Source organism: Ricinus communis, chromosome 6 (genome assembly GCF_019578655.1).
Source record: "Ricinus communis isolate WT05 ecotype wild-type chromosome 6, ASM1957865v1, whole genome shotgun sequence".
Classification (NCBI taxonomy): domain Eukaryota; kingdom Viridiplantae; phylum Streptophyta; class Magnoliopsida; order Malpighiales; family Euphorbiaceae; genus Ricinus; species Ricinus communis.
In genome coordinates this window covers 2067650-2092849 of record NC_063261.1, presented here as the reverse complement: position 1 = coordinate 2092849, position 25200 = coordinate 2067650, and the positions used below count along the sequence as shown (strand labels likewise).

The 25200-nt window shown below is 32.5% G+C and overlaps 2 protein-coding genes across 2 annotated transcripts; one reads left to right on the top strand and one right to left on the bottom strand.

Moving 5' to 3' along the window:
- The first annotated feature begins 770 nt into the window (after positions 1-770).
- Positions 771-5193, top strand: LOC8262817 (argininosuccinate synthase, chloroplastic). The gene is made up of 10 exons (XM_002521122.4): positions 771-976; positions 1094-1155; positions 1225-1306; positions 1572-1713; positions 2309-2357; positions 2502-2684; positions 3091-3165; positions 3258-3443; positions 4284-4372; positions 4472-5193. The coding sequence occupies exons 1-10, from the start codon at positions 919-921 to the stop codon at positions 5022-5024; spliced, it is 1479 nt and encodes a 492-aa protein (XP_002521168.1). The 5' UTR covers positions 771-918; the 3' UTR covers positions 5025-5193.
- Positions 5194-6877: 1684 nt separating this feature from the next.
- On the bottom strand, positions 6878-9111 carry LOC8262801 (protein trichome birefringence-like 36). Its single transcript, XM_002521123.4, has 5 exons — positions 8627-9111; positions 8245-8416; positions 7898-8079; positions 7485-7643; positions 6878-7393 (listed from the first exon to the last, which is right to left on the bottom strand). The coding sequence occupies exons 1-5, from the start codon at positions 8977-8979 to the stop codon at positions 7096-7098; spliced, it is 1164 nt and encodes a 387-aa protein (XP_002521169.3). The 5' UTR covers positions 8980-9111; the 3' UTR covers positions 6878-7095.
- Positions 9112-25200: the final 16089 nt, after the last annotated feature.

Genomic DNA, 25200 nt, shown 5'->3' with positions numbered 1-25200 from the left:
ATACTATTCTCCTTGTTATTAATTTTTTTGGTAATTTCAACATTTTTTTTGCTAAAACATCTCAATCAAATTTTCTTTATATTTTAATATTTTAAATTTATTATATATTTTATAATTTAATTGAATTATTTAAATTTATAAAAAGTATAAAGTAGTAATTGTTGTATAAATATATTTAAAATCTAAAATCTTAAAATGATTACTAAATTATCCATTATTCCTAAACTTTTAAACTAGTTACTAAAATTAATTAATTATTACCTCTTGTTAGATAATAAACTTTAATAATTAATTAAGTATTTTAACGAATAACATCAATTGTAATTATCAAATTTCAAAATTTATATGATAAATTAAATATACGATATTAAATAAAAAATAATATTTTAATGAAAGAACTAATAAAAGGTAAATTAATATTATGAAAAATTACAGAAATTTAGTATAATAAAATAAATAAGATAAACTAATATAATATAAAAATTTTTAAAAGGCAAATAGTGATTTATTTTATTTTTATTTGTCAATTAGAGGATATTTTTATTGTTTTACTTTAACTTAACACTAAAACTATCAGAATAATTAACAGAAAAAGTTTTAGTATATTATTACAAATTATAAGAAGTAGTAAGTATAATATTAAAAATTGAAATCCTGACCAGGCAAAGCTATGGGCCAAAATGCAATTACCCCATCTTTACATTCTAGTATCATATTTGGACATTTCAACCTTTGCCTTTAAAAACCTCTTTGTAAGTTAATAAATGAATAAGAAAAAACCTCCTAAAACCCTAATTAACAAGTTTGTCTTTTGTCTGCATTATTATTTATTATTTTATGTTTAAAAATTCTTAGACAGGCACCATTACAATCTAAAGAAGAGCTCACTATAGTATAGACAGAAAAAAAGAGAAAAACATGGCAGTATCTTCGTCATCTTCTTCACTGAATCTTGCATTTCATGGCTCCAAAGGAGGTAGGTGATGCAAATGTTTCTGCATTTTCTATACCTCCATTCTTTCTTAATGTTTTTCAATATCTGTTCTTTTTTTTTTCTTCTAGAATTACTGAATGATTCACATCCTACTTCCAGATGTGTTTTTGCAGAGTCACAAACTATCCTCTATCAAGAAATCACCAGCTTTATTCCAAAAGGTTAGGTAATTGTTATTATTATCTGGGTTGCATTTTGTTTTATTTAACATTTCGAATTATTGTTTGCAGTTAGGTGCAAAGAGGAGTGAGCTCCAAGGTGATGCATTTCTGGGCAGTAAACGAATTATTCTTCGAACTTGTCGAAATAAAGGTATTAAAGATGATTACCCATTACTGATTTGTTTAATGTGTACTTTTCAATTCATATAAAGATTGGTTTTTAAATTGTCCATTGTTTATTTGTTTTTGGATAAAAAATATTCAAGCATTTTAGTCATCTGAATAAGATTTCAATGAGTATATGATGTTAAATTCTTGAAAATTCTGATTAAGTGTTATATGTCAAGCAATCAGGATCATAGGGATGCTCTTGTTTGATAGTTTACCACATACTGACATCTGAACTTTATGTATAGCCGTTCAAGCAGTTTTATCCAGCGATAGAGAAGTAGAATTTTCAGAAGCTACAAAGAATGAAGGGTTACGGGGCAAATTAAATAAGGTTGTTTTAGCCTATAGTGGTGGCTTAGACACCTCTGTCATTGTTCCATGGCTAAGGTATGTTTGCTGTGTAAAGTTTGATGGCTAGATTTTATCAAATGAATTAGATTTAAGGTTCATGAGTCTTGAAGAATTATATTGTTAAGATCTAAGACATGTGGATGGGAGCTTGATCCTGGCATGTGAATTGTTTCCCCTTCTATAATTATGATATGTGTAAGTATATCTGATCAAGCATGCGCATGGTTCTTTAAAGCAACAGAAATTTTAGAATAGATAAGATGGCAATTTGCATTGTGTGATAGCTAGGCTTCTGGGGGTTTATGGTGAACTAATTAGTGTTCGATGAAGAGCCATCTTCTGACTTTATTCAGTATTAGTGAAAATCCTTGGTAGGAAATTTCCTATTTAGCTGGTGCATGGCTTTTTCACTTTGCATATTGGCACTTTGCCAGCATCTAGCAGTATTACTTTTGATTAAGGAAAAAGTTAATTTACTTACCAGAGAAGATGGGACTCTGATCTTGATCTCTTCCAAGTTGAGAGTTGCATTACCACCAGGCTATGCCTAACATTCCTCTCCCTTTATTTTCATAATATATGTTTTCCATGTTAAAGTGAAAACATTTTCATTGTATAATTGTTATTACAGGGAGAATTATGGTTGTGAGGTTGTCTGCTTCACTGCGGATGTTGGTCAGGTATGCCATTCATATTTGGTTTGATCTTTAGAAAGTCCTGATTTATCACCCAACTGTCTCTTGGACCTTGTTCTTATGGATTATTTGTTAGTTGTTACAGTAATTTCTTTTAGATTTGTTTGATGTAACATCAAAATTTCTTAGGGACTAAAAGAGTTGGAAGGCTTGGAGGAAAAGGCCAAGGCAAGTGGGGCTTGTCAGTTGGTGGTTAAGGACTTGCAGGAAGAATTTGTGAGAGATTATATTTTTCCTTGCTTGCGAGCTGGTGCGATCTATGAAAGGAAATACTTGCTGGGTACCTCAATGGCACGTCCTGTTATTGCTAAGGTTGGGAATTTGAGCTTTTCTTGGTCAATTAAATTCTACTAAGTCCTAACATAATTATCGAGCAACTAAAATGAATTATAATCACATTTTCTGCATGTCTTATAGAAGTGTATCTTCCGTTTTTATGGCATTTTCTCAGTCTCCAATTTCATGTTATGTGTTCTATTTATTTCTTTTTATTTTTTTCTTTTCTTCCAGACAAGGGATGGTGTTGTCCCTCCCATTCCCTTCTTCTAGTTATTGAAGTAAAAAGAAACATATCTGCACTTTGATGGGGGGTCTCTGACTTTTAATTGTTTGCTGTTTATGAAATATGTTTGTGTTATTTTTTGATGACCCTTGTAAGTATATGGTATCTTCTTTTCTTATGATTGTATTTTCAATTCCTATTGGAATTGTATGGCAGGCCATGGTGGATGTTGCCAAAGAAGTGGGAGCAGATGCTGTTGCTCATGGATGCACAGGAAAAGGAAATGATCAGGTACTTTTTGCAAATTATCCCTAAATAACATTGTATTGCATAACCTATATCTCCTTTTGACACAATCTTGGCTGGCTTACTTATCTATGCAGGTTCGCTTTGAACTGACCTTCTTTGCACTAAATCCTGAACTGAATGTTGTGGCTCCTTGGCGAGAATGGGATATCAAGGGGAGGGAAGATGCCATTGAATATGCCAAGAAACATAATGTGCCTGTCCCTGTGACAAAGAAATCTATATACAGCAGAGACCGGAACTTGTGGCACCTGAGCCATGAGGTCAGTATCCCAGCTTCATAGCTGCATCAGATCAAGGCCATGCCTTTAATATATGTTTTTCTAAATTATTATTGTTGTAAATTAATCCCATATAGAGGTTGAAAGGTTATACAACTTATTGGTTTTAAAGGTAAGTCTGCATCAATTAGTTCACTGTTGTTAGCTCAAAAACTTTCTGTTGCTGCTTTTTTCATTTTCTGAAGCTATACAAACACTTAAAAAACATGTAGTACCAGGCTGTAGATTTGGTAGTTGAATCGCTTGCCTAGACGCATGCTGATTTTTCAGTAAGCTTTGTTATTTGACTTAGTATGATGAGGTTCCAAAGGCTATCTGCTTGTTTGATTTCTTTCTTTTCTCGTACAGATTTTCTCCCCTTATATTCTTATGGAAGTTTTGTTTTTTCTCAATAGATTATACGGTTAAATCTAGATCAATTTTGAATTATCATCTACTTACTGGTGGCCTTTAGATATCTAAGAATTTCCTCATAACCCACCTGAATTCTTTCAAATTTTTTTGACCATTTTGTGAATTAATTCCTTTCTGGGGGTTATAAAAGTTACTGGATTGTGGAAGCCAACTTCCATAAGCAACCATGGAACTTAGTTTATTAATCTATAGCTTTGGAATCAGCTGAGTCCAATGGCAAACATGTTCTATACTAATTCAGTTTGATTTTTGGGGTTCGCTCTTCATTTTAATGAGTTTTTAGCTCTCTTGTAAAGATCATGTACTGAAGTCATTTTATTTTGTTCTTAAGCATTGCAAAAATTCTTGGTTAGATATAAATTAGTTATATCTTGTACATCTTTTAAATATTTGCTTGTTTCTCTATAGGGTGACATCTTAGAAGACCCGGCCAATGAGCCGAAGAAAGATATGTACATGATGAGTGTTGATCCAGAAAATGCACCTAACCAGCCCGAGTAGGTTTGCTTGTTATATTATGAGATCAAGTAATCTAAGTTTATCTCTTGGTTGGATTGCTAAATTGCATTTTACTTTCTATGCATTTGTTTTTTCAGATATGTAGAAATTGGGATAGTGTCAGGCCTCCCTGTTTCAGTTAATGGGAAGCAGCTTTCCCCAGCTTCTCTTCTCTCTCATCTTAATGAGATTGGTGGGAGACATGGTATTGGTCGTATTGACATGGTTGAGAACCGACTTGTTGGTATGAAAAGCCGTGGGGTCTATGAAACTCCTGGAGGAACCATTCTTTTCACTGCTGCACGTGAACTGGAGTCGTTAACATTGGATAGAGAAACAATGCAAGTTAAAGATTCGCTTGCCCTGAAGTATGCCGAGCTAGTGTATGCAGGTAGGTGGTTTGACCCATTGCGCGAGTCTATGGACGCATTCATGGAAAAGATCTCAGAGAAAACAACTGGTTCTGTGACTCTTAAGTTATACAAAGGATCTGTGTCGGTAACTAGTCGGACAAGCCCCTATAGCCTGTACAGGCAAGATATCTCATCCTTTGAGAGTGGGAAGATATATGATCAGGCTGATGCAGCTGGCTTTATACGGCTTTATGGTCTTCCAATGAAGGTTAGGGCAATGCTTGAGAATGGAATCTGATCTTTTTTTTCTTTCCCATCTTAGTGTGAATGATGATGGAGTTGGGGGCATACTATCGTGTTTCAAGTTATTTCAAGTACAACTTTCTGTTTATGCTCCAAACTTCTTCTCCCTTTTCTATATTAGTGTTCTATAATGAACTTAATCATATGCAGCTTCAATTCCACGACCATGACTTCTGCCACTTGCTTATCTTTACTGTGTTACTAAGCGCAATTCACAATTCACAATAATGAATGGGAATAGAATTTTCAAATAAAAATAAAATAAAATAATGAATGGCAATAGATGGGATATGGAGTGGGGATAAATATGAGTTGGACATGAGTTGTTTTTTTTTTTTTTTTGGCAAAAGGAATGAATAAGTTCCTGAATTTTTGGTTAATATATAATTAAACTCCTAAATCTGAAAGTAATTACTCCTAAAATTTGAAAAAGAAAAGAATAATTATTTTTTGAAACTAACTCATTTTTATAACTAATGACGATGGTTTTGCTTTTTTTTTTTTTTTCTTATCAAATGAGAGAGAAATTATCATTTTATGACTTTTATCTATTAAAAAATAGAATCAATAATTTTTTATATGCAAAATAAATTAGTTGGGAAAAACTGAAGTAATTTTTTTAGTACTTAAAATTATGTGGATCTCGTGTTATTACACTCTAAAATAGATAAAAATAAATTTAAGAATATAATATTATCATATTTTTTAAATTTTAGAAAAGTAATTAAACTACTTCCGAAATTTAAAGATTTAATGTATTTTGACTAAAAATTGAAAAATCATCTATACCTTTTGTGCGTTTCTTTTAATTTTGTTTGTTTGATTCATTAAAATAGGGAAGAGTGGAGTTGATGCAACAATTCCTTGATTTACTAATATATATATATATATATATATAATTGCATGAAAAGAACCAGATTTAACAATAAATAATTCCTATATTATGGACCTTGTTTCATAGTGTATTGTGGATTAGAGAACTATGATACACATTCAAAAATTGTCTCTGCTTCTTTACTTATTTTTTCTTTAAATTATATAATATAGAGACTTTTTCTCCTGTTTCTTCACTTATTAAACGCAGAATTTTCTATGCTTTTTAAAATTTATTATTATTATTATATTAAAAATTATATATTAAATAAATTTTTATATATTTAAAAATTAGTCGCTTATTCGCGTGTTATACGATTGTTGTAATTATTTTAGCATCGCTATTTTGAGAATTTTTATTTTGATATACAAAATTTTTATTTTCTTAACTTATGATAAAATGAATTTAAAAATTAATATTATATATTAAATAAATTTTTATATATTTATAAAAACTAGTCATTTGTTTGCCAATTGTACGACCATCATAATTATTTTGATTATAAATAATAATATAAATTAAATTTATATACAAAATTAAATAAATTTTTAATATTTTATAATGATTTTAAATATCTAAAAATAATAATAAATAAAATATTTTAGTGCCTTTGTTAGCTTTTTATATGTTAAGATTTTATTAATACAATAGTATAAAAATTATCAATAAATAAATAGAAAAAAATACGAAATCATACATAAACTTAAATTTTAAGTGTCAATAATAAATACATGTGTCAAAATAAAAATCATGTGTTAACATGTTAAAAAGTTTTTAATAGACAAGGTACATATTAATTTTTTTTTGTTCATTTACATATACTAAAATGTTTATTTTTTTATGTATAATCTCTGTTAGATATAATATTCTATAATAATTAAATATTTTTTATTTAAATATTCATTATCTGTGTACTTAGTATTCATTACAGTAAATGATAAATAATTACAACTTTTTGTACCAAAAGATGAAGATGAAATAATAATAGCAAGAACCCTCCTAGTGATCATTTCAAGGTGGTTGAAGGGGCATGCCCAACAAATACACCATCAACCATTTCGAATATAATACAACCTCATAAAATACAAAACCATTACTAATTATCAAAAACTCTGTAATAAACAAAGAAAAGAAAAACAACTAAGTATTTAGTAGAAGAGTCATTCTACTCACTGGTACACCTACTCTTCACCTAAAGAAGTGCACTCAACATCTCATTCCAGATATCAGGTACCCCAGGAAGGCACCAATGGCTACAGTCAGAGGAAAAGTCTCTTGGGTGCCGCCTTTCTTCTTGGCTTATTGCCCTTCTGTAAACAGAAGGATGCCCATCTCTACGTAGAGCCGACATCGTTGTGATATCTTGTAAATATACTGGAAAGCTCATTTTTCTCAACACCTCTTTCAACGCCACCAACTGTTCAGGGATATGTTGGTGACTGAAAAATGCTAAAGGCGTCCTTTGTTTATAGCATTTCCAACCATTATCCCTGCCAGAAATATATTAAAAAGGCATCGGTAATTTATGTATACTAATGTGACATGCATGTAATTCTTGCACATAATTTTCAGGGCACCTACCTGTTATGCCTTGGAGACATGCTTCTAAAGATGACTCTGGTTCTACGAGGATCAAGATTTAAATCTATCCATTTAGCCCATGTGGTGAGTCCCTTTTGGTAAGCGATCATTGGATTCATACTCTTGATTAGAGACTGCCCTTCCATGTAGTAGTCCCACCTGAAATTTTGATTAATATATGCAGATATTCAATTGGGATCTTGTGTCATATGAAACTTTTTTTTTTTTTTTTTTTTTAAAGAAAAGAGAACATTTTTCTGCTCAAAAACTTTGTAATTGAAAGGCAATGACATGTTAATTTCATTATGAAGAAGCTTAAAATACTTTAACTAAACATCGGGCTAGCATGAGACATATTAAGAATGTGGAAGAAAATAAAAATAAGAATAAAGGGTAATGATTTAAGTTCTTACGAACTCCATTTATCAGAATGAGTCCACCAATGGGCAGAATCAAACACAAGAATGTCAATATTTCTCCAATATCTTGCATTCTCTTCAATCATATCCAAATGAAGGATTCTCTTGTTTCCAGCTTCTTTCTTCAATTCCACAAGCAGTGGAGCCCAAGTAAACTCAATAGATGTCTCAAAGTCCTACATATTAACACCAAATGGCCAGTTCGAGCTTTTAAACATATATGTTAGAGGGTTTATGGACCAATTTATACATGCGTAAAATGTATCTTTTTAGTTTACTTTGGTTTGCTTAGATGTTTCAAGTTATTTGGGTTTGACATATGCATAGATTGGGTATCTTACCAAAGCAAGAAAGGCCATGGAAGGACCATTATAGTGGACCATCTTATGACCCATTGGAATAACTCCTTGTACTAAGCACACAAGAGACTCCCATTGGTTCCTCATTATAGAATCCCCAACCAGCATTATTCTTTTCTTTCTCATCTTTCCAAGAAATCTCAATGCATCAAACCTGTATCAAAATTAAAAATAATTACTAAATTTTGACATAATGTCTAATTCGAGTATACTGTATCTAACATGTAAAGTATAAGTTAGAGCTCTACTGAGGCCAATTAAGTATCAATACTGAAAATGCAACTTATTAAATACAATGATCAATAAATTAATTAGTGGCCAAATTTTCAGTTGTTATATAAGCAATGAAGTAGAACAACATGACCTTGGAACAGAGCAGGCATGAGGCTTCCATCTCCACTTTTCATAGTCAGAATCAGGCCTCCCATTTCTTTTACAAGTGACTGATGTACTAAGATAAGGGCAACTTGAGTCATAGAGAGGATATGACTGATCATAAACCCATTTTCCTGAAGTAAAATCACAACTATTTGAGGAATCATGCCTGGTCTGAACCATGTCAACTTCACTATCCTCTTCATTGAGCCAAGACAGCCCATCTTCTAAGCCAAACTGAGATGATTTGCCACATTGAAAAATGGTGAAGAAGAAGAAGAAGAAGAAGAAGGAGATAAAGAAGATGAAGTGATGAGTCCTGGTCATCTTTGGTTTAGCCATTGATGAAGAAACCAAAGTGGATAGGGCACTGAGCTGAAGAAGAACAAGAAGAAGAAGCTAAAAAAGTTGAAGGAGAAAAAGCTTATGGTAATTCATTAAGGCATGAATTACGGAAGGGGTAGGACCACATGAAATGTTCTGTTTAATCATTAACTATTGCTTCTAGTAATTAATATGTCTATGCTTTCTCTTTATTGTGTTGGCCAAAATAGATATGTAATCTATACCTATTCCACTCACATAGACAGCGTATTTTATTTTATTTTATTATTTTACATTTCTCTACTTATCCGCACCAGCTTATGGAAACCAAAAGGAGAATGTAGTTGGGGCATTTATAAGTTAAGCTTGACATTGATCAAGGTAGAAATAATACAAAAAAGCTAGCTTTCATATGAGTAAGTTCATTGTAATGAAACTTCTAGGAAACAACACATTTGGGGCCATATATTTGGTGAAGGAGAAATAAGTTACTAGTTTATCAGTAGTTAGTATATGTTTCTATAAATTTAGACAAGCATTCTAACTTTTTTTAAGGCAAAATGCATAATGATGTTTCTTTTTAATTTGTCTCTTAAACTTAATAATTGTTCCCTTAAACTTAATTTGGATTCAATTAAATATCTAAATTTTATGGATGGTTATATTTAAATCTTCGACAAAAAAACATTACCAACATTGTATTAACATTTTATGAAAATTTCGTCCCAATACTTCTATTAGATTATTTATTTAAATTAATATTTTATTAATTTCATTAAATAAAATATAATAAGAAAAATAACTTTATTTCCATTATAAGAAAATTTTAATTTACCAACAAAATTTATTGAAAGAACATTTTGTCGTTGCTATTTATTGATGGATTGCTGATGGAATATAAATAATTTTTTTTTCTTAATCTAATAATAAAATATCGACAAATTACTGATAATAATTTACGATATAATTTTTTCATCGCTAAAATAAGGTGCCAAAGAGTAACACCATCCATTTTTTTTACTCTTTACTAATAATTCACCTACTGATACAAAAAAATTTCTTCCCTAAAATAGGTGTCCACATATGACATCACCTTTAGTGACAAAAATTCTCATCACTAAAGTAAAATAATAAATAAATATTTTTATTAATTATTGATGGATTCTTTTCCATTGGTAAATGATAAATTATTAATTATTTAATAAAAATATTATAAAAAAATTATCAATGAAATTTCTGTTGGTATTTCATTGGTAAAAGAAAATTTTAGAAAACAATTCCCTCCAAATTTTTATTAAAATAAAAAATATAATTAAAATTACTAACAGAAATTATGTTGATAAAGCATTAGTATTTGAAAATTTTGGAGGAAAATCTCCTTCCAAGTTTTTGTTTTCATTGGTAGTTGGTCGATAAATTGCAGAAGAAAAAGAAGGTGATCCTCCTCTTTTCCTCATCAATTTCCCTCACATTTTATAGTTTTGTTTTTCACTATCTACCTTTTTTTATACTCCTGGTCCCCCTTTTGCACTCATCTTATTCTTTTCTTTCTTATTTATTTAATTGTTTTTTCATTTTCTTTTATCACTTATAATTATTATATACTCTCATACTTTTTTTTTCTTATGCCCCTTTTTATATTTTACTTTTTAATCCACCAAACCCATAAATAAAAGAAAAGATATTAAATTTATTTGAACTTTCTTATATTTAGATTTTTATACTTTTTTAGTTTTTTCTTGGCTATTTATATTTCTTTATTTTAATTGTATTAATGTGGACTAAAAAAGAATTAATAAATTGTTATACTGAATTTTACTTTTGAAAATTTTTCTTGAAAATTTTTTTATCACTAAGATTTTAATCTCTTCCTCTTTCTCTTTTTTCTTTTGGGTTAGATTTTATGTTTACTTTATTTTCTTTTAAGTTTGAAATATAATTTTAACTTTTAAATATTAGTTATTTTGAATACTATTTTATTATGTTTATTCATTTTTTAAATAATTTCTCATAATTTATCTTTTAAAATTTTTATGTCCATGTATTGAACTTTGAGGTCCGAACTTATCACAAATAATCATTAGAATGTATTTGTTAGCCTAAATCCTTTCATGACTATATGCACCATTGATTTTTGATATTGACTATTAAATTGAGTAGTATTAATATTATTTTTTAAGTGTCTCTTTTTGAAGGAATTCACTTTAGCCTAGAAAATTTCTATTTCCATTACTGCCTCATAAATCACGACCATGAGCAAGGTTATTGTGACCGCGATAGATGAAAAAATGAAGGCAGAGAAGATAGTAGCCACCATCATGCTCGATATCCTAGAGCTCTTGATTTGGGTAGATCACGACTGTAACAAAACCATCGTGACTGCGATGTTCATATACGTTAGAAATACCGCTAAGATTATCTCTAACATGACAAATCATGAGATACCACATGGATTATAGCCGTTGCACCTTTAATTATTGCATTTGTGAGATAAGTGTCTCAACCGCTGAATCTATGGGCGGCAGTTTCGGACGCGCAATCAAGTGTTCTTAGCGACTACGGTATTACAAGGCTTTTCAACCTAATTGGAACACGCTAACTAGTCACAGAGACTAGCGCGGAGAAAGGGAGTCGCCACCTAAGTAAATCATTAGGACATTTTACTTCTTATGTCTTAATTATGTATTCCTACCTTTAATTTTATTAGTTAGTAGTCTATCCCTATAAGTGCAACATAATATTTTCTACACATAAGCAATACAATATGTTAGTCCACTTAATTATAGTTTGTTTTATTAAATCTAGCCCAATCCCTTTTGATTGCTTAATCTAATTAACTACTTAATTACATGCAAAGAGACCCATCCAATTTAGCCCAATTTTGTTTATTAATTCCAACTTTACCGGCTTTTAATACTAAATAGGTTACATCTTGCCTGCCAAAAGCCTGTTTTAACTTCCTAAGTTTAAATGGGCAGTTCATTAATTGAGCATAGAAAAGCCCATCTAAGTCTAATTAGATTTTATGATTAAGCCCAGTTTACCATCTTTTTAACATAATGGACTACAGATTGCATGCCAAAATCTAATTTTTGAAGCACTAAGTCTATGAGTTATTTTTAATTAACAATCAAATAAGTAAGTATTTGTTCACTATTCACAGATTATAGATATCAAAGAAAGCACTAAAAATAGGCAAAAACTAAGAAGACAAGAATAAAATAAGTAGAAATTAGCAAAATTCGATCATCGGGCGAAGATCTAACAAAAGCTGTTAAAACTGGACAACTGTAGGACGAACAATCGATTGGCTGTGTCACAAGGTCGATCGGCTCTATGTACAGTCGATGAGCTATTCATAGAGCCGATCGACTTTAAGGTTGGTTCTAAGCCAATTCGAGGAGGCATAAACTTTAGAACTCCCACATATCCGATGTACATACATAAAAATACAAAATAACTATATGTATATGATGTGTGTAGAATACACACATCTAAATGGGGTTTTAAGGCTAATTTTATGTACATTTGGATGTGAATTGGTCCCAACACTCACCTTATGCGTCTATTTTTGTGCATTAGGTCCAAAAGAAGTCAAAGAGTGATAAAGGGAAGAATTGGAGCAGAATTGGATGTCAAAGTTGCCGAAACAAGTCAAGTTCGCGCATGAGGAAGCTGAACACGGCCGTGTTCCTAACACGTTCTGAAGAGTAAGTCGTGTTCCCAACACGGGCACCAAAACGGGCCGTGTTGGGTGCATTTGACAACAGGAAAAAGAAGCGTTAAGAAGCATGACCACAGAGAGTAACACGGCCATCAGCACGGGGCCGTATTCCCAACACGCCCACCAATACCAGGCCGTGTTCCCAACACAGGCATCAACACGGCCATGTTCTTGGCAGCTGGACGAATTAATTAAAAGAAAGAAAATAGGGAAACGAAAAAAAAGAGAGGGGGGGAGGACATCCCAAACTCTATTCTTTCTCTCTCTAAGGGTTTTCTGAGCTGGAATTAAGGAAAAAGGAGACTTGGACTAAGGTTTCAATTGGATTCTCTTTGAAGATTGAAGATTGGGCGAGGTTCGTTGATTGGTTTCAATTCGAGCAAGAGGAACAAGAATCAATTCAAGATTGGGCAAGAGAAATTAGAGCTGTTTACTCTCATCCAAGGGTGTATTCGGGTTTCTCTACCTTTACTCATTGTTGTAATTGAATTCTTGTGGGTTTTGATAATGAATATGATTAGCTAAACTTGTTAACCCATTGGGGGTTCTTTATCTAGGGATTTTTGTACTTAACTTTTGACTTAAATGTATTAATTTTCAATATTGGTTTGCAATAAAAATGCTTATTGATTTGTTCTTCATATCTTGTTGAATGATTTTTGGAATTTGAATGTTCTTGAGAAAGGCGTTTAGGTTTGGATTGTCCTTTGCAACCTAGAATTGAATTCGCCTAGAGATAGGATGCTCGTTCTACCGGATTGAGAATTAACAACTCTCAATGGTGTTAAATGGTACATAATGCTAATTTGGATAATTAGAGCTAGGAAAAGATTTCAACCTAATTAATCTAAGTTAATTTGTAGCCCATTAGGTTAATATATTAGTAAATCGGGCTTAAGTTAAAATCTATTTAGACTTAGCAGACTTTGCCATGTTTAGTTAATTAATCAACTCACTTAGAATAGGTTGAAATTGGGCCTTAGCATGCAAATGGTAGTCCATTTAGGGTAAGAACTTGGTAATCAGAGCATAAATTGTAATTGGGTTAGACTAGGTGGGCTTCCTCATATATAATTGAATAGTTAACTTATGCTAACAATATAAATGAGAATTATGCTTAACTAAAATGGGCTAGGCTTAAGTGGACCTCACATACTGTAGTGCTTGATATATAGAAAAATTTGTGCTATATTTATAAGCAATATGCCATTAAATAATAAAATTAGAAATAGAGATACATAAATAAGAAAGTTGGGTTCTGGATCTATATCTAGGTGTGGCGAAGCTTCCTTATAGAATCTAGTACACTACTTAATTAGTAAAAGTATTATGGAGAATTACTCGGGTGGCGACTTCCTTTCTCTGTGTTAGTCTCTATGACTAGTTAGCGTGTTCCTAATTAGGTTGAAATACTTAGGTGCACACTCAAAACTACTGCCCATGGTGTTTGCCCCCAGTTTGTTGAAATTTATAAACATGCACATGACTAAGTAAATTAAGAAAAATTATAAATATCAAGGATACAATAAAAGGATATATGAGCCATTGAAGCCACACTTTATAGGCTCGACATCTCGAAGACCACTCTCTCTAGAGGATATATGCAGAAACTTTTGGCTTTGACTTAAGGACGACGCTCGTTACTTCTTGAAGATCACTCTTCAAGATAAATACATGCTTAATATAAGGACTATGGCCATCACACCTTAAAGATTACCCTTCAAGAAAATACATGCTTGATATAGGGACTATGCCTGCCGTATCTTGATTTAGAGACCACACCTGTCTGATTTATAGGGACCACACCATTATGATTTAGGGACCACGCCAGTTTGATTTAAAGACCACGCCCGTCTGATTAGGGACCACACCCATTTGATTTAGGGACCATGCCTGTCTTCTCAAAATCCTAGATGATGGGCACTTTTGTTGTTGATTTTTTAAAGTTTTCTTGGTTACCTTTTGCTTTAGAAAGCAAAGAGTTATGATTTATACTTCGGGCCGTGATTTGGTAAACTTCCTAATTCCGAGAGTTAGACTGGTATATGCTTGCTCTCTTGGATAACTTATGCTTCGAGATGTGTGTCGAGTGTTCAGAACTTAAACTGATTCTCTATTTTCATAAAATATGTTGGTGAGCTTTTGCTTTAGAAAGTAATATAATGATCTTCTAGTAATTGTATTCCACTTCAAGATGAGGATATTCTGCTTCGGGATATAACAAATAATCTTCCACTTCGAAAAGTAAAATTGATAATCTCCATTTTGGGAAGTAAACTTGAGTGTCGATTAAGCATTTTCTCTCTGTTGGACTTTTTATTTTATTTTCATGTTATAAGTTAGTGGCATATACAAGTACATAGTGAAGATAGTGAAGGTGCATGATATGTATGTTGTGTATGGTAATGCATTTCTAAAAGTCATCCTTTAGTTTGGACAAAGACACTTTAATGCTCATCAGCAAAAGATTGATGCTTTGGTAAGTTGGTTGTCTACTCTTCAGTCATAGGGTATGGAGCCTAATAGTTGATAGAAGGAGATATAGACAATGATATATATCAGAGACTTAAAAGTCATGGTGACCACAGAAAGCATAGGTCTAGAGATAACTCAAGCATGACGGGATTGACTCATTTTTCCTTGAGTTGTACTAATACTTGTGCAATAATAGTGATACCTTTCCACAATCTCATACATATAGCAACCAAATATTTTCTTTCCTTACTTTTATGCTTTAACTTTTGCACAAGCTGCCCTTTTAGGTTTTCAACTTAGTATATTAATGTCTTAACTTTTTTCTTAGGCACCCTTTCGAGTTTTTAGCTTAGCAAACTCTGTTTTTGCTTAAGCCATCTTTTTAGGTTTTCAACTTAATAGACTCTTCTTTTTTATTTCTTTTTGCCTTAACTTTTTCCTAAGCCGGCCTTTCGGGATTTTTAACTTAGTAGGCTCTTTTTTTTTTTCTTTCTTCTTTCTTTTAGATTTGGTTATGTGAGAAATATGAACTGGAGTACTCGCAGTCTCTTTTGTTAACGCTTGCAAATGATTCTATTGATTCTCAAGACTTCCCCTAAGATAAAATTTCTGAATGAAAGTTAAAAGACTCTAGCTTTGTCGATTCATTGTGCATGATGTCAGGACTGATGGGGACTTAGTGATACAAATTCAGATTTTCCTGCAAAAGAGTTAAAGAGAATGCTCATACTTTTATTCAGATCTTATAGATTCCACTCCTTGTTTTGTTTTTTCCTTCTGGAAGTGCACAAGCAATAAAGACTTATGTGACAAATTTAACAAAATCCTAATCAAATTTTGTCCATTTAATAAGGGCACAAATGGGTATGTTTTCTATTTTATATAATAGCACTCCTGTTATTCATTAATCCTTTTAGATTTTCTAGCTGAATATTTTTCATTTTATTTCCTTAACTTTTGCTTGACTAGCTTATAAAGGTTTTAAAATTAGCAGGATTTGTTTTTCTATTTTTCTATTTGTCTTTGTTTTCTCTTTTTTTTTTTTGCAAAGATAGTATCTGAAACGGTCCAGTTTGACTTATGAACTTATTGCCCTTGATATTTGAACTCCTTTTAGCATCTTTAGACATATCCTTTTCCTTCTTTGTATGGAAACCCGATCTAGATTTTCTTTTAGATTCAAATACAATGGGTCTTGCATGTTTTAGGATTAAAGCACCAATCTTTTTAATCTCTTTTATCTTCGGAGGTCCTTGGTTTGAGGTAGTAATTAATACAATGAGGGATGAACTTGGCTTTCTTGCTTTGCCTCTAGTGTGTTAGATAACACTGCTACCTTGAATTTAATTGTGCGTATCCAATACTATCTCTTTTTTTTTTCTTTTTTTTTTCTCTCACTTTTCTCTATTTTTAAGAGTTATATTTTGTGTAGTAGAACTGTACTTAGGGTTATCATTTGTGCCCATATTAAATAAACCAACTCAAATCATATTAATGTTAAATATGTTCATGTAATAATCATCGTCATGCAATATACCATTAAAATAAACATCAATTAAAATAAGCAAAAATCATAGTTATATCATTGATCCTAGCTAGAAGCAAAATCATATCATTGTTCTAAATCAACATCTAAATCTTGCAAAGCTTCATCATCTTCAGATGGTAGGTCTTCGATCTCTCTAGCTCGATAGTTTCCCATGTTTCATCCAGCTTCTGCATTTTCAATTTTCTCGAGTTGTAAGCCATTATTATACAAGCTTGTAAAGGTCTTAAAATTCATCATTTGTGGCTTTTCCATCCAAGATGGGAGAACATTTTGAATTAACATTCAAACTTGATAATTTTCAGAAGGCTTATTCTTCATTAACCTTGCTTTGTTTCTCCATCTAGTCAAGAAGTCGGAAAAATACTTATTGGACTTTTGCTTTATTGATTCTAAATCCCTTATAGAGACTTCTAGGTAAGCATTATAGTCAACAAGCTTTTTTCATCACAAAGCTTTTTCCAGTTGGACTTAATAGGCTTTTCCAACCCATGGTACTAGTTCACAACTAGCTCTTTTAATGAAAGTACAAACAACTTAATAATTTGGGTCCTAGCAAAATGAGTAGCACTCATGATAGTAGCATTTTACTTTAAATGCACCTTTAGATCTCCAGTTCTATTGAACTTCTACATTTCAGGCGCGTGAAATTCAGGAGGCAACTTGTCTTCTCCAATTAGCATCAGTTTTTCAAAATCATAGGTTGAATCTAAACCTTGATCTTTCAGAATATCTTGCATCTTATTGAGCCTTTTAGTCAGATTGTGCACAATCTCAGATTTCATAACAACTTTTGTAGTAAGAGTAGATTCTTTCTTAACTTCTCCTAGCATGTAGTCATCTAGGTACTAGAGGTGCTTACCACGTGCTTCCAGAATAAAAATAATAGTTGTAGGAGTAGTAACAGTATTTTGAATAGTCTGTTTCTAAAAAATCTCAGCCAAAGCTTGGTGGAGTTCCTCTCGGATCATAATCCTTAGGTTAGCCATAATTGCAGTCTTGATAGCATCAGTGTCTTGGGCATGAGCCATCTTTGTTTCAGCTTTTGAAGCACTATTTCTTTGGCTCTTGTCTTGATTGTTGGTGAAATTGGTCCTCTTGATATCCATTCTAGCTTGCCACCCTTTTGTCTCTTCCAACCAAAGGTGATGAATCTATATGGCTTCAAAATAAAGGGTTAGTGTGATGCATAAGATGTATAATATGCATGATACACGTGTAATACACAAAGAGAAAGGTTAGAAAACACAAAGACAAATTATAGTACAACCATCCTTCTAACCTTATTACTCCCAGAGACTCTTCGAAGTGAGTCTTTCTTCCTTTCATTAAAAATGCAGCATAATATTTTCTACACATAAGCAATACAACATGTTAGGTCCGCCTAATTCTAGCACATTTCATTAAGTCTGACCTAATCCCTTTTGATTGATTAGTTGAATTAAATACTTAATTACATACAAAGAGGTCCACCTAGTTTAGCCCAATTTTAATTATTAAGTCCAATTTTACCAACATTTAATCCTAAGTAGGCTACATCTTGCATGCTAAGAGTTTGTTTTAACTTCATAAGTTTAAATGGGATATTTATTAATTGACCATGGCAAAGCCTATCTAAATCTAATTGGATTTTATGATTAAGATTGATATACCATCTTTTTAACCTAATAGACTATAGATTGCATGCCAAAATCTAAATTTTAAAGCACTAAGTCTATATGAGTTCTTTTTAATTAACAATAAAAAAAGCAAGTATTTGCACACTATTCATAGATTACAAATATCAAAGAAAGCAAGAAAAAAAAAATTACATCCCCAAGAATAAAAATAGGCAAAAACTAATAAAAAACCAAATAAAATAGGCAAAAACTAGTAAATCCAATTGTCAAGTAAATATCTGGCAAAAGCTGTCAAAACTGGGCGACTATGGGATGAACAACCGATTGGTTGTGTCATAGAGCTGATCGGCTCTATATATAGCCAATCAGTTGTTCATAGAGCCAATCAAATTTAAGGATGATGCTAGGCCGATTTGAGCAGATAGAAACTTCAAAACTCCCACATAATCAATGTGCATGCAAAAAAAAAATATAAAATAATATTAATGTATATATAAAACATATCGTAAAACAAGAAAATGACCTAATGCTAACATCAATGGATTTTGAACAGACAGACATAAATAATTAACTCTAAATCTTATTCAAATAAATACTTAACTATATACGACAACTTTATCCAAAATATTAAGAGATCAATGCCTAATCATATAATTCTCATAAGGAACATGGAAAAAACTTAAGATCAAACATGCAATCTCGTAAAAGCTACTAGATTTGAAAAAACTTAACATACTGATTCATGGGAAGTTATTAAATTCATATCATAACTAGATCTAACATCACAAATCACATGAATAGATCCTAATCATGATACTAGAATATAAAAATAATCATAAAGAGAAAAGGGAAGAAAGATGATGAGATGTATGAGTATTTAGAAATCCTTAGATTGTCACCATATTGAACAAATCCTTAAGTCTCAGGAGTAGAGAAGGAAGTTGATACCCAAAGTGTTTAGTGGGTTTTGTGTTTTCTTTTGGAAATCACAGTACGTACGCCAAGATCTTACGATCATTTTGTACTCAGTTGCCAAGCCCCCCCCCCCCCAGCTTAGGGTTTATATTTTCTATTTATAGATGTAGGACACCCTAGAGGCCAGGATATCATCCCTTTAATTATTGATAATTTCAAAGAATTATTAATAATTAAAAGAGATTTATCAAAATCCTTTTAATCGATAAATATAGGTTTTAAAGATAATTAGGATAATTATCAATAAATATCTATTTAATTAAATATAATAATTAAAATCTAGATTATTATCAATAAAATCCTTCTAGAAAGTCTATTTTAGTAATTATGAAACATCTAAAAATCAGAAAATATCGAAAAACAATGTAAAAATTCGAGTTTTAGGCCAATCGAAATTATCTAGAGTCAACCAGCTCTGCATAGAGCCGATCAGCTATGTGCTCTAACAGTACATTTAATGCACTAACTAGAGTTTCAAGTAAGATTATGGCTTATACTCTAGTTGTTACGACTCTTTGGCTTGAAGGGGATATAAATACCCCCTCCAAAGGTCGCCTATGGTTGATCAACAACCTCTAATGGTGGCAAATTTATTGTTTAACATTTTCACACCTTTTTGAATAATGTGTGTGTATCTAAACCTTATAAAGGTTGTTGTAGATCTTTTTATATTTTTGTAAGGGCGTGAGTGTTAGCCAAAACACTTGGATTAGGTTTGAGAGTCAGCCTTTAGGAAAAACTCTAGTAAGGTTGTGTATAAGTCTTAAACAAAAGTGTAAGGTTGTGTGTGAGCCTTAGATACAAGTGTAATTTTCAGTTTGAGACCTAAACACTAAGGTGGGAGTGAGCTTGGGTAAAACCCTATTATATTGTGTGTATGTGTTAGTGAAACACCCAATTGGATATTGGGGAGTGGATGTAGGATTTGTTAATACCCGGACCACTATAATTCTTGTGTTCTTTCCTTTTGACTCTTTCTAATCTTCTAAAATTTTTAATTGGTTATCATTCTTCCATTCACCAATTCATCCCTCCTCCATTCTTGGTTTATAAGGGCAAACAATACTTAACATTTTGCCTTTAAGTGCTCTCTTGCAAGTTTTAGGAATAATAGCTTGAAAAAGTGAAAACAAAATAGAGTAATGTCATGCCTGTGACTAATGATTCCCACTCTGAAGCAGCCGAATGAAGGAAAGATAGGAAATGAATAAAAGACTCCACCACTTCTAATCCTAACCGTTAACTTTAAATGTCACACTCGTGACATAGGCTTCACTCCTATGAAGAGTCCTCTCTTGAATTTTTAGAGAAAAGGGACATAAGATTTCACGACCTAGCTGTCCCAACCATGAACATTAACCATTATGGCTGTGACAATAAGTTCACACTCATGAAGATAAAATTCCTAACCGTGAACAATTATTCACAAGTAGGACGACTTCCTTTTTTATGGACACTAGTTTAGCAGTAAGGAATGTCCATGAAGAAAAGATCATGCTCGTGAAGCTGCATTTATTATGGTGGTTGAATGGCCATTTACACTTTCTATGAGCTCATTGCGTCAGATAACTCAATTTGTGCTAATCCAGTAAGCAGAATCCTCAAATTCATATCAGTCTTTATCTGCCAAAGTCAAGATTTTGTCTAATAGTCCATTTTTCCTCTATCTGAAGCCTATTCTACTAGCCGCAAGGAAAATGGAACACGGCGATCATTAGAAATTCATGAATTAGAGATGTTGTAATATACTCTTTCCTATAACTTCTCATACCAGACCAACCCACTGAGATGCAAATAGGGATCAGAAATGTGGTCTTTGGGGGTATCCTCTCCACCTACTCATCATGGAGCATAATCGGAACTTCCCCGAAGGAGATGTGGGTTCGTTCCTAAACTAAGGAGGCATTCGTGTCAGCAAATTTCGCTCATCAAGTTCTTTTTTGATCTGCCGCTGTTAGAACACCACAATATTCATCCTTTTTGGATTAATGCTCTCAATAGTGAATCGATCATTTGATATCCTTTGCCTTATGAGACGATCGAATTGAAGAAAAGTAATGAAACCTGCGCCATGGGAAAGAAAGGCAGAAATAAGAAAAAGATTCTTCCCTAAGAGCTTGTACAATATTACCAGTACTAGAAATGCATCTCCTTCGCTCGCGCGCGCTACTTTATTTTCCCTAGAAGTATAAAAATATTATTGTCAGCATCCATTTTCTTGATCCATATATTGAGGGAATTACGTAAAACCCAATGTTGAGAGTTACTACCTTTCACAAGTTTTGGGAGGTTGAGGACGAATGAATCTCATTTAGGTTTAAGAACAATTGAATTAACATTACTTTCTAGAATCAATTTGGACTCAATTATCAGGAAAAATTAAGTTTAAGGGGAGAAATGATAGTATCCTTAAGTTCAATGACTAAAATACAAAACTGTCTAGAACATTTTGCTCCTTAAAGCCAATCGGCTCTATGTACAATCGAATTGGTTCTACGCAGAGCCGACCAGCTCTACACAGTCCCGATTGGCTCATTTTTTGAATTCAAAATTTTTTTATGTGTATTTTGATTTAAGAACGCCAAAAAGTATCAAAAGAAGATTTTAGAAAGTTTTTATGATACTTATTAGGATTTAAAAAAAAATTATTGGATATTAATGATCAATAAAGGAAATCTTTTTTCTTTTAAAATTTAAAACTGATATAAGCTTATTTGTTGCCTTAAGGTTTCCTAAAAACCCACCTCTATAAATATATCCTTAAGTCCTAATTCTAGGGTTAGCATGTCTTGGCCATTGATAATAATTATTAGCAATTCTTAACTGGAGTTATTAAATACAGTTATTTGAAAACCCTTGGTTCACTTAGGAAGAGAGTTTTTTAGGTAACTAGACAAATAAGTCACTAAGAAAGAACTTAGATTAGGAAAATTTTGTTACTGAACGGCAGAAGATTTTCTCAACCCTAGACAATACTGGATTCTCATTTGATATTCAATTCAATCACCTTATCACTCTAGAGATTCGCAAAAACTATGGTGACAGCCTGAGGGTTTCCCCAAATCTAGCATCATCAACATTTCTTTTTTCCCCTAACTGGTTCTTTTGTTTTTGTTCTATGATTTAAAAATATGATTAGGTTGACCTTAGATGTTTTATATGATGATTAGGTTGATCTTAGATGTTTTATATGGTGGGTTTTGAATCTGATGATTAGAATTATTAGGGCAACATGATTGATGTGTCTCTATAAATGATTGTATTAGATTTACAGGGTTGCATGTTTGAATTAGAAAATGTGCTATGTGAAGTTCTTTTTTTCTCTGTCAGTTTTGTTCTTTATATATTTGTGTAATTTTGTTGTGCTTTAGTCTATTTAATTCATTTTATGCCTTTTATTTCATATTTTTCGAGTTTTTGATTGATTCTTGTCTTCTCTGTATGTGAAATCGGCTCTTAGGCATGAGGATTTGGAGAAAAGTCAGAATTGACCTGACCAAGCCCTAGAGATGATAAACTCTATGCTAAGCTGATAAACGCTATGACCTAGACCGATTGGCTCTATACTAAAATTAGCCCTATTTTTGGAATTTTATGCATTTAGTCTATTTTGTACACTCTAACTTCATTTTATGTGTTTTTCGTTGAATTTCTTAGTTATAGGAGGATTGTAATAGCTAGATTTAATTTTCTACACTTTAATTTTTATATTTTGATAGATGCCAAATATCTGCTGTATGAATGTTTAATTAAAATTGGACATATAGACCTTAACATGAAAAAGTAGTCTATTAGGTTAAAGGATGGTAACATGGGCTTAAATTAAAATCCATATAGACTTAGTGAGTTTGTCATGCTTTAATTAATTAAATGGGTCATACTAGAATAAGAATCACCCAGTTTGGGCTTTGGCATAAAAAGTAGTCCATTTAGGTTGAAAGGCTGGAATTAAATGCATAACTTGTTATTGGCTAGACTAAATGGACCTTTGCATATAATTAAATAGTTAAGTAGGTTAAGTAAGCTAAATAATGTTGGGCTTAAATAAAATAGGCTACACTTAGGAGTACCTCACATGTTGTAATGGATGCTTGCAGAAATACGAAATTATCATATTTATAGAGAATAGCCTGTTAAATAATAACATTAAAGACAAAGATACACAAATAAGGAAGTTGGCTTCTAAATCCATCTTTGGATGCGGCAAAGCTTCCTTGTGGAATCTAGTATGCCACTCAAATAGAAAAAGTGTTCCGGAGAATTACCGGGTGGCGACTCCCATCTCCACATAATCTTTGTGATTAGTTAGCGTATTCCTGATTAGGTTGAAAAGTCTTACAGTGCTGCAGTCACTAGAAACACTTGGGTGCATGCCCGAAACTGCCGCCCATGGTGGCAGCTCTAATAAGGATAAGAGAAGCTTATTACAATGTATCTTCCTCTTTAATTTAATTATTTAACAAGTGATTTTTGCACCATTGGCATGGTTACTCTTTTTGGTCCCAATAGCCCTGATGGCATCGGTTAGTGGTTCTTTGATTCCACTCGAGCCTTGGAATTACGATACTGGCTAACCTTCACTTATAAGTAATAAGTGAGTTTTCTTCATCGCATGGACCCTTGAGTGTGGAGATGAGCCAATGAAGGACACTTTTAACTCGTGAGAGCTTTTTATCCTTTCCCGAGATTCAGCTCATGGTAATGATAATAACAATCTCCCTTAGGAACCATTTTGCTTGCTATTTGAGATGTCTTCCCTCATAAGTACTGAAGCCCACATATTGAAATGTCTTAGCCCAAAAATATGTGGAATCAGGCCTTAGGGCCGAAAATATGCAGACTTTCTACGTATACTAAAAAAATCACATTGTTTGCTTTAAATATGCTTTGAGAGCTTATGGCATGCGCGCCGACCTTGCTATCCCTATTGATAAAAAGTCTAGACCCAAAGTTCTAGGAGAGAAAGATTCAGCATGAACCGTGTGTGGGAGTAATAAGGTTGGAAGGATGTTTTGTATAGTAACATGTAAAAGAAATTTGTTTGCTAACCCTCTTTCTTTGACTTTGTGCATTACACGTGCATCATACATACCATGTTGCGTCATATTAAAACCTTGGTTTTTAGCCATATAAACTCTCCTTTAGGGTGGAAGAGACAAGATAGCGGAAGGCTAGAGAGGGCTCTTATCTCAGCGTAGATCTAATCAGTACTAGAATACCTCGAAAGATTAAGGCATCAAGCTTTTATAGTTGAGACTGAAGCTACATCAGAAATGGCTAATGAAAGAGCTAATGAGCAGGATGTTGAGATCCTCAAGAATGTTGTTATAGATGATCTTAGGGGTGTGATCCGGTAAGAGTTCCAATAACTCTTGGCTTGGATGGCTGCAAATGAGGCCCCGCCTATTGCCCCAACATCGCCAGCTCTTGCAGTAGCTAATGGTCATGTTGCTATCGACTTGGCCACAATAGCTGTTGAAACTATTACTACTACTGCAGCTGCTGCTAATGTTAATGTTGAAGACCCTGCTAAGAGAGTGCCTTGAAATTTCTAAGATTTTGATGAGTTCATGTTGGACTAGGCTAAAAGAGAGACTGCCCTTGCCACTAATGACACTATGAGTGGCTTGAGCGCTAGACTTGATAAGATGTAAGGCATCGTGGAAATCAAAGGGTTGGACCTAATCTATGATTTCGAAGAGCTGGTTTTGACGGATGAAGACAAAATGCCTACAAAGTTTAGGATGCTTGAGATGTACAAGTTCAATGGGACTGATGATTCAAAAGTTCATCTAAAGCAATATGTTACCATTATGGAAACTACTCAGTCGAGTAGAATCCAAATTGTCAAGCTATTTATTTTGTCCTTGGAAGAACATGTTGTAAACTGGTACCACGGG

Excerpts from the sequence above, each read along its gene's own strand:
- LOC8262817 (XM_002521122.4), top strand. The coding sequence starts at position 919 with ATGGCAGTATCTTCGTCATCTTCTTCACTGAATCTTGCATTTCATGGC. Across the intron at positions 977-1,093 it reads ATTTCATGGCTCCAAAGGAG|ATGTGTTTTTGCAGAGTCAC; the intron begins GTAGGTGATGCA and ends TCCTACTTCCAG. Across the intron at positions 3,166-3,257 it reads CAGGAAAAGGAAATGATCAG|GTTCGCTTTGAACTGACCTT; the intron begins GTACTTTTTGCA and ends TTATCTATGCAG.
- LOC8262801 (XM_002521123.4), bottom strand. The coding sequence starts at position 8,979 with ATGGCTAAACCAAAGATGACCAGGACTCATCACTTCATCTTCTTTATC. Across the intron at positions 7,644-7,897 it reads CATTCTGATAAATGGAGTTC|GTGGGACTACTACATGGAAG; the intron begins GTAAGAACTTAA and ends TCAAAATTTCAG. Across the intron at positions 7,394-7,484 it reads ATGTCTCCAAGGCATAACAG|GGATAATGGTTGGAAATGCT; the intron begins GTAGGTGCCCTG and ends TATTTCTGGCAG.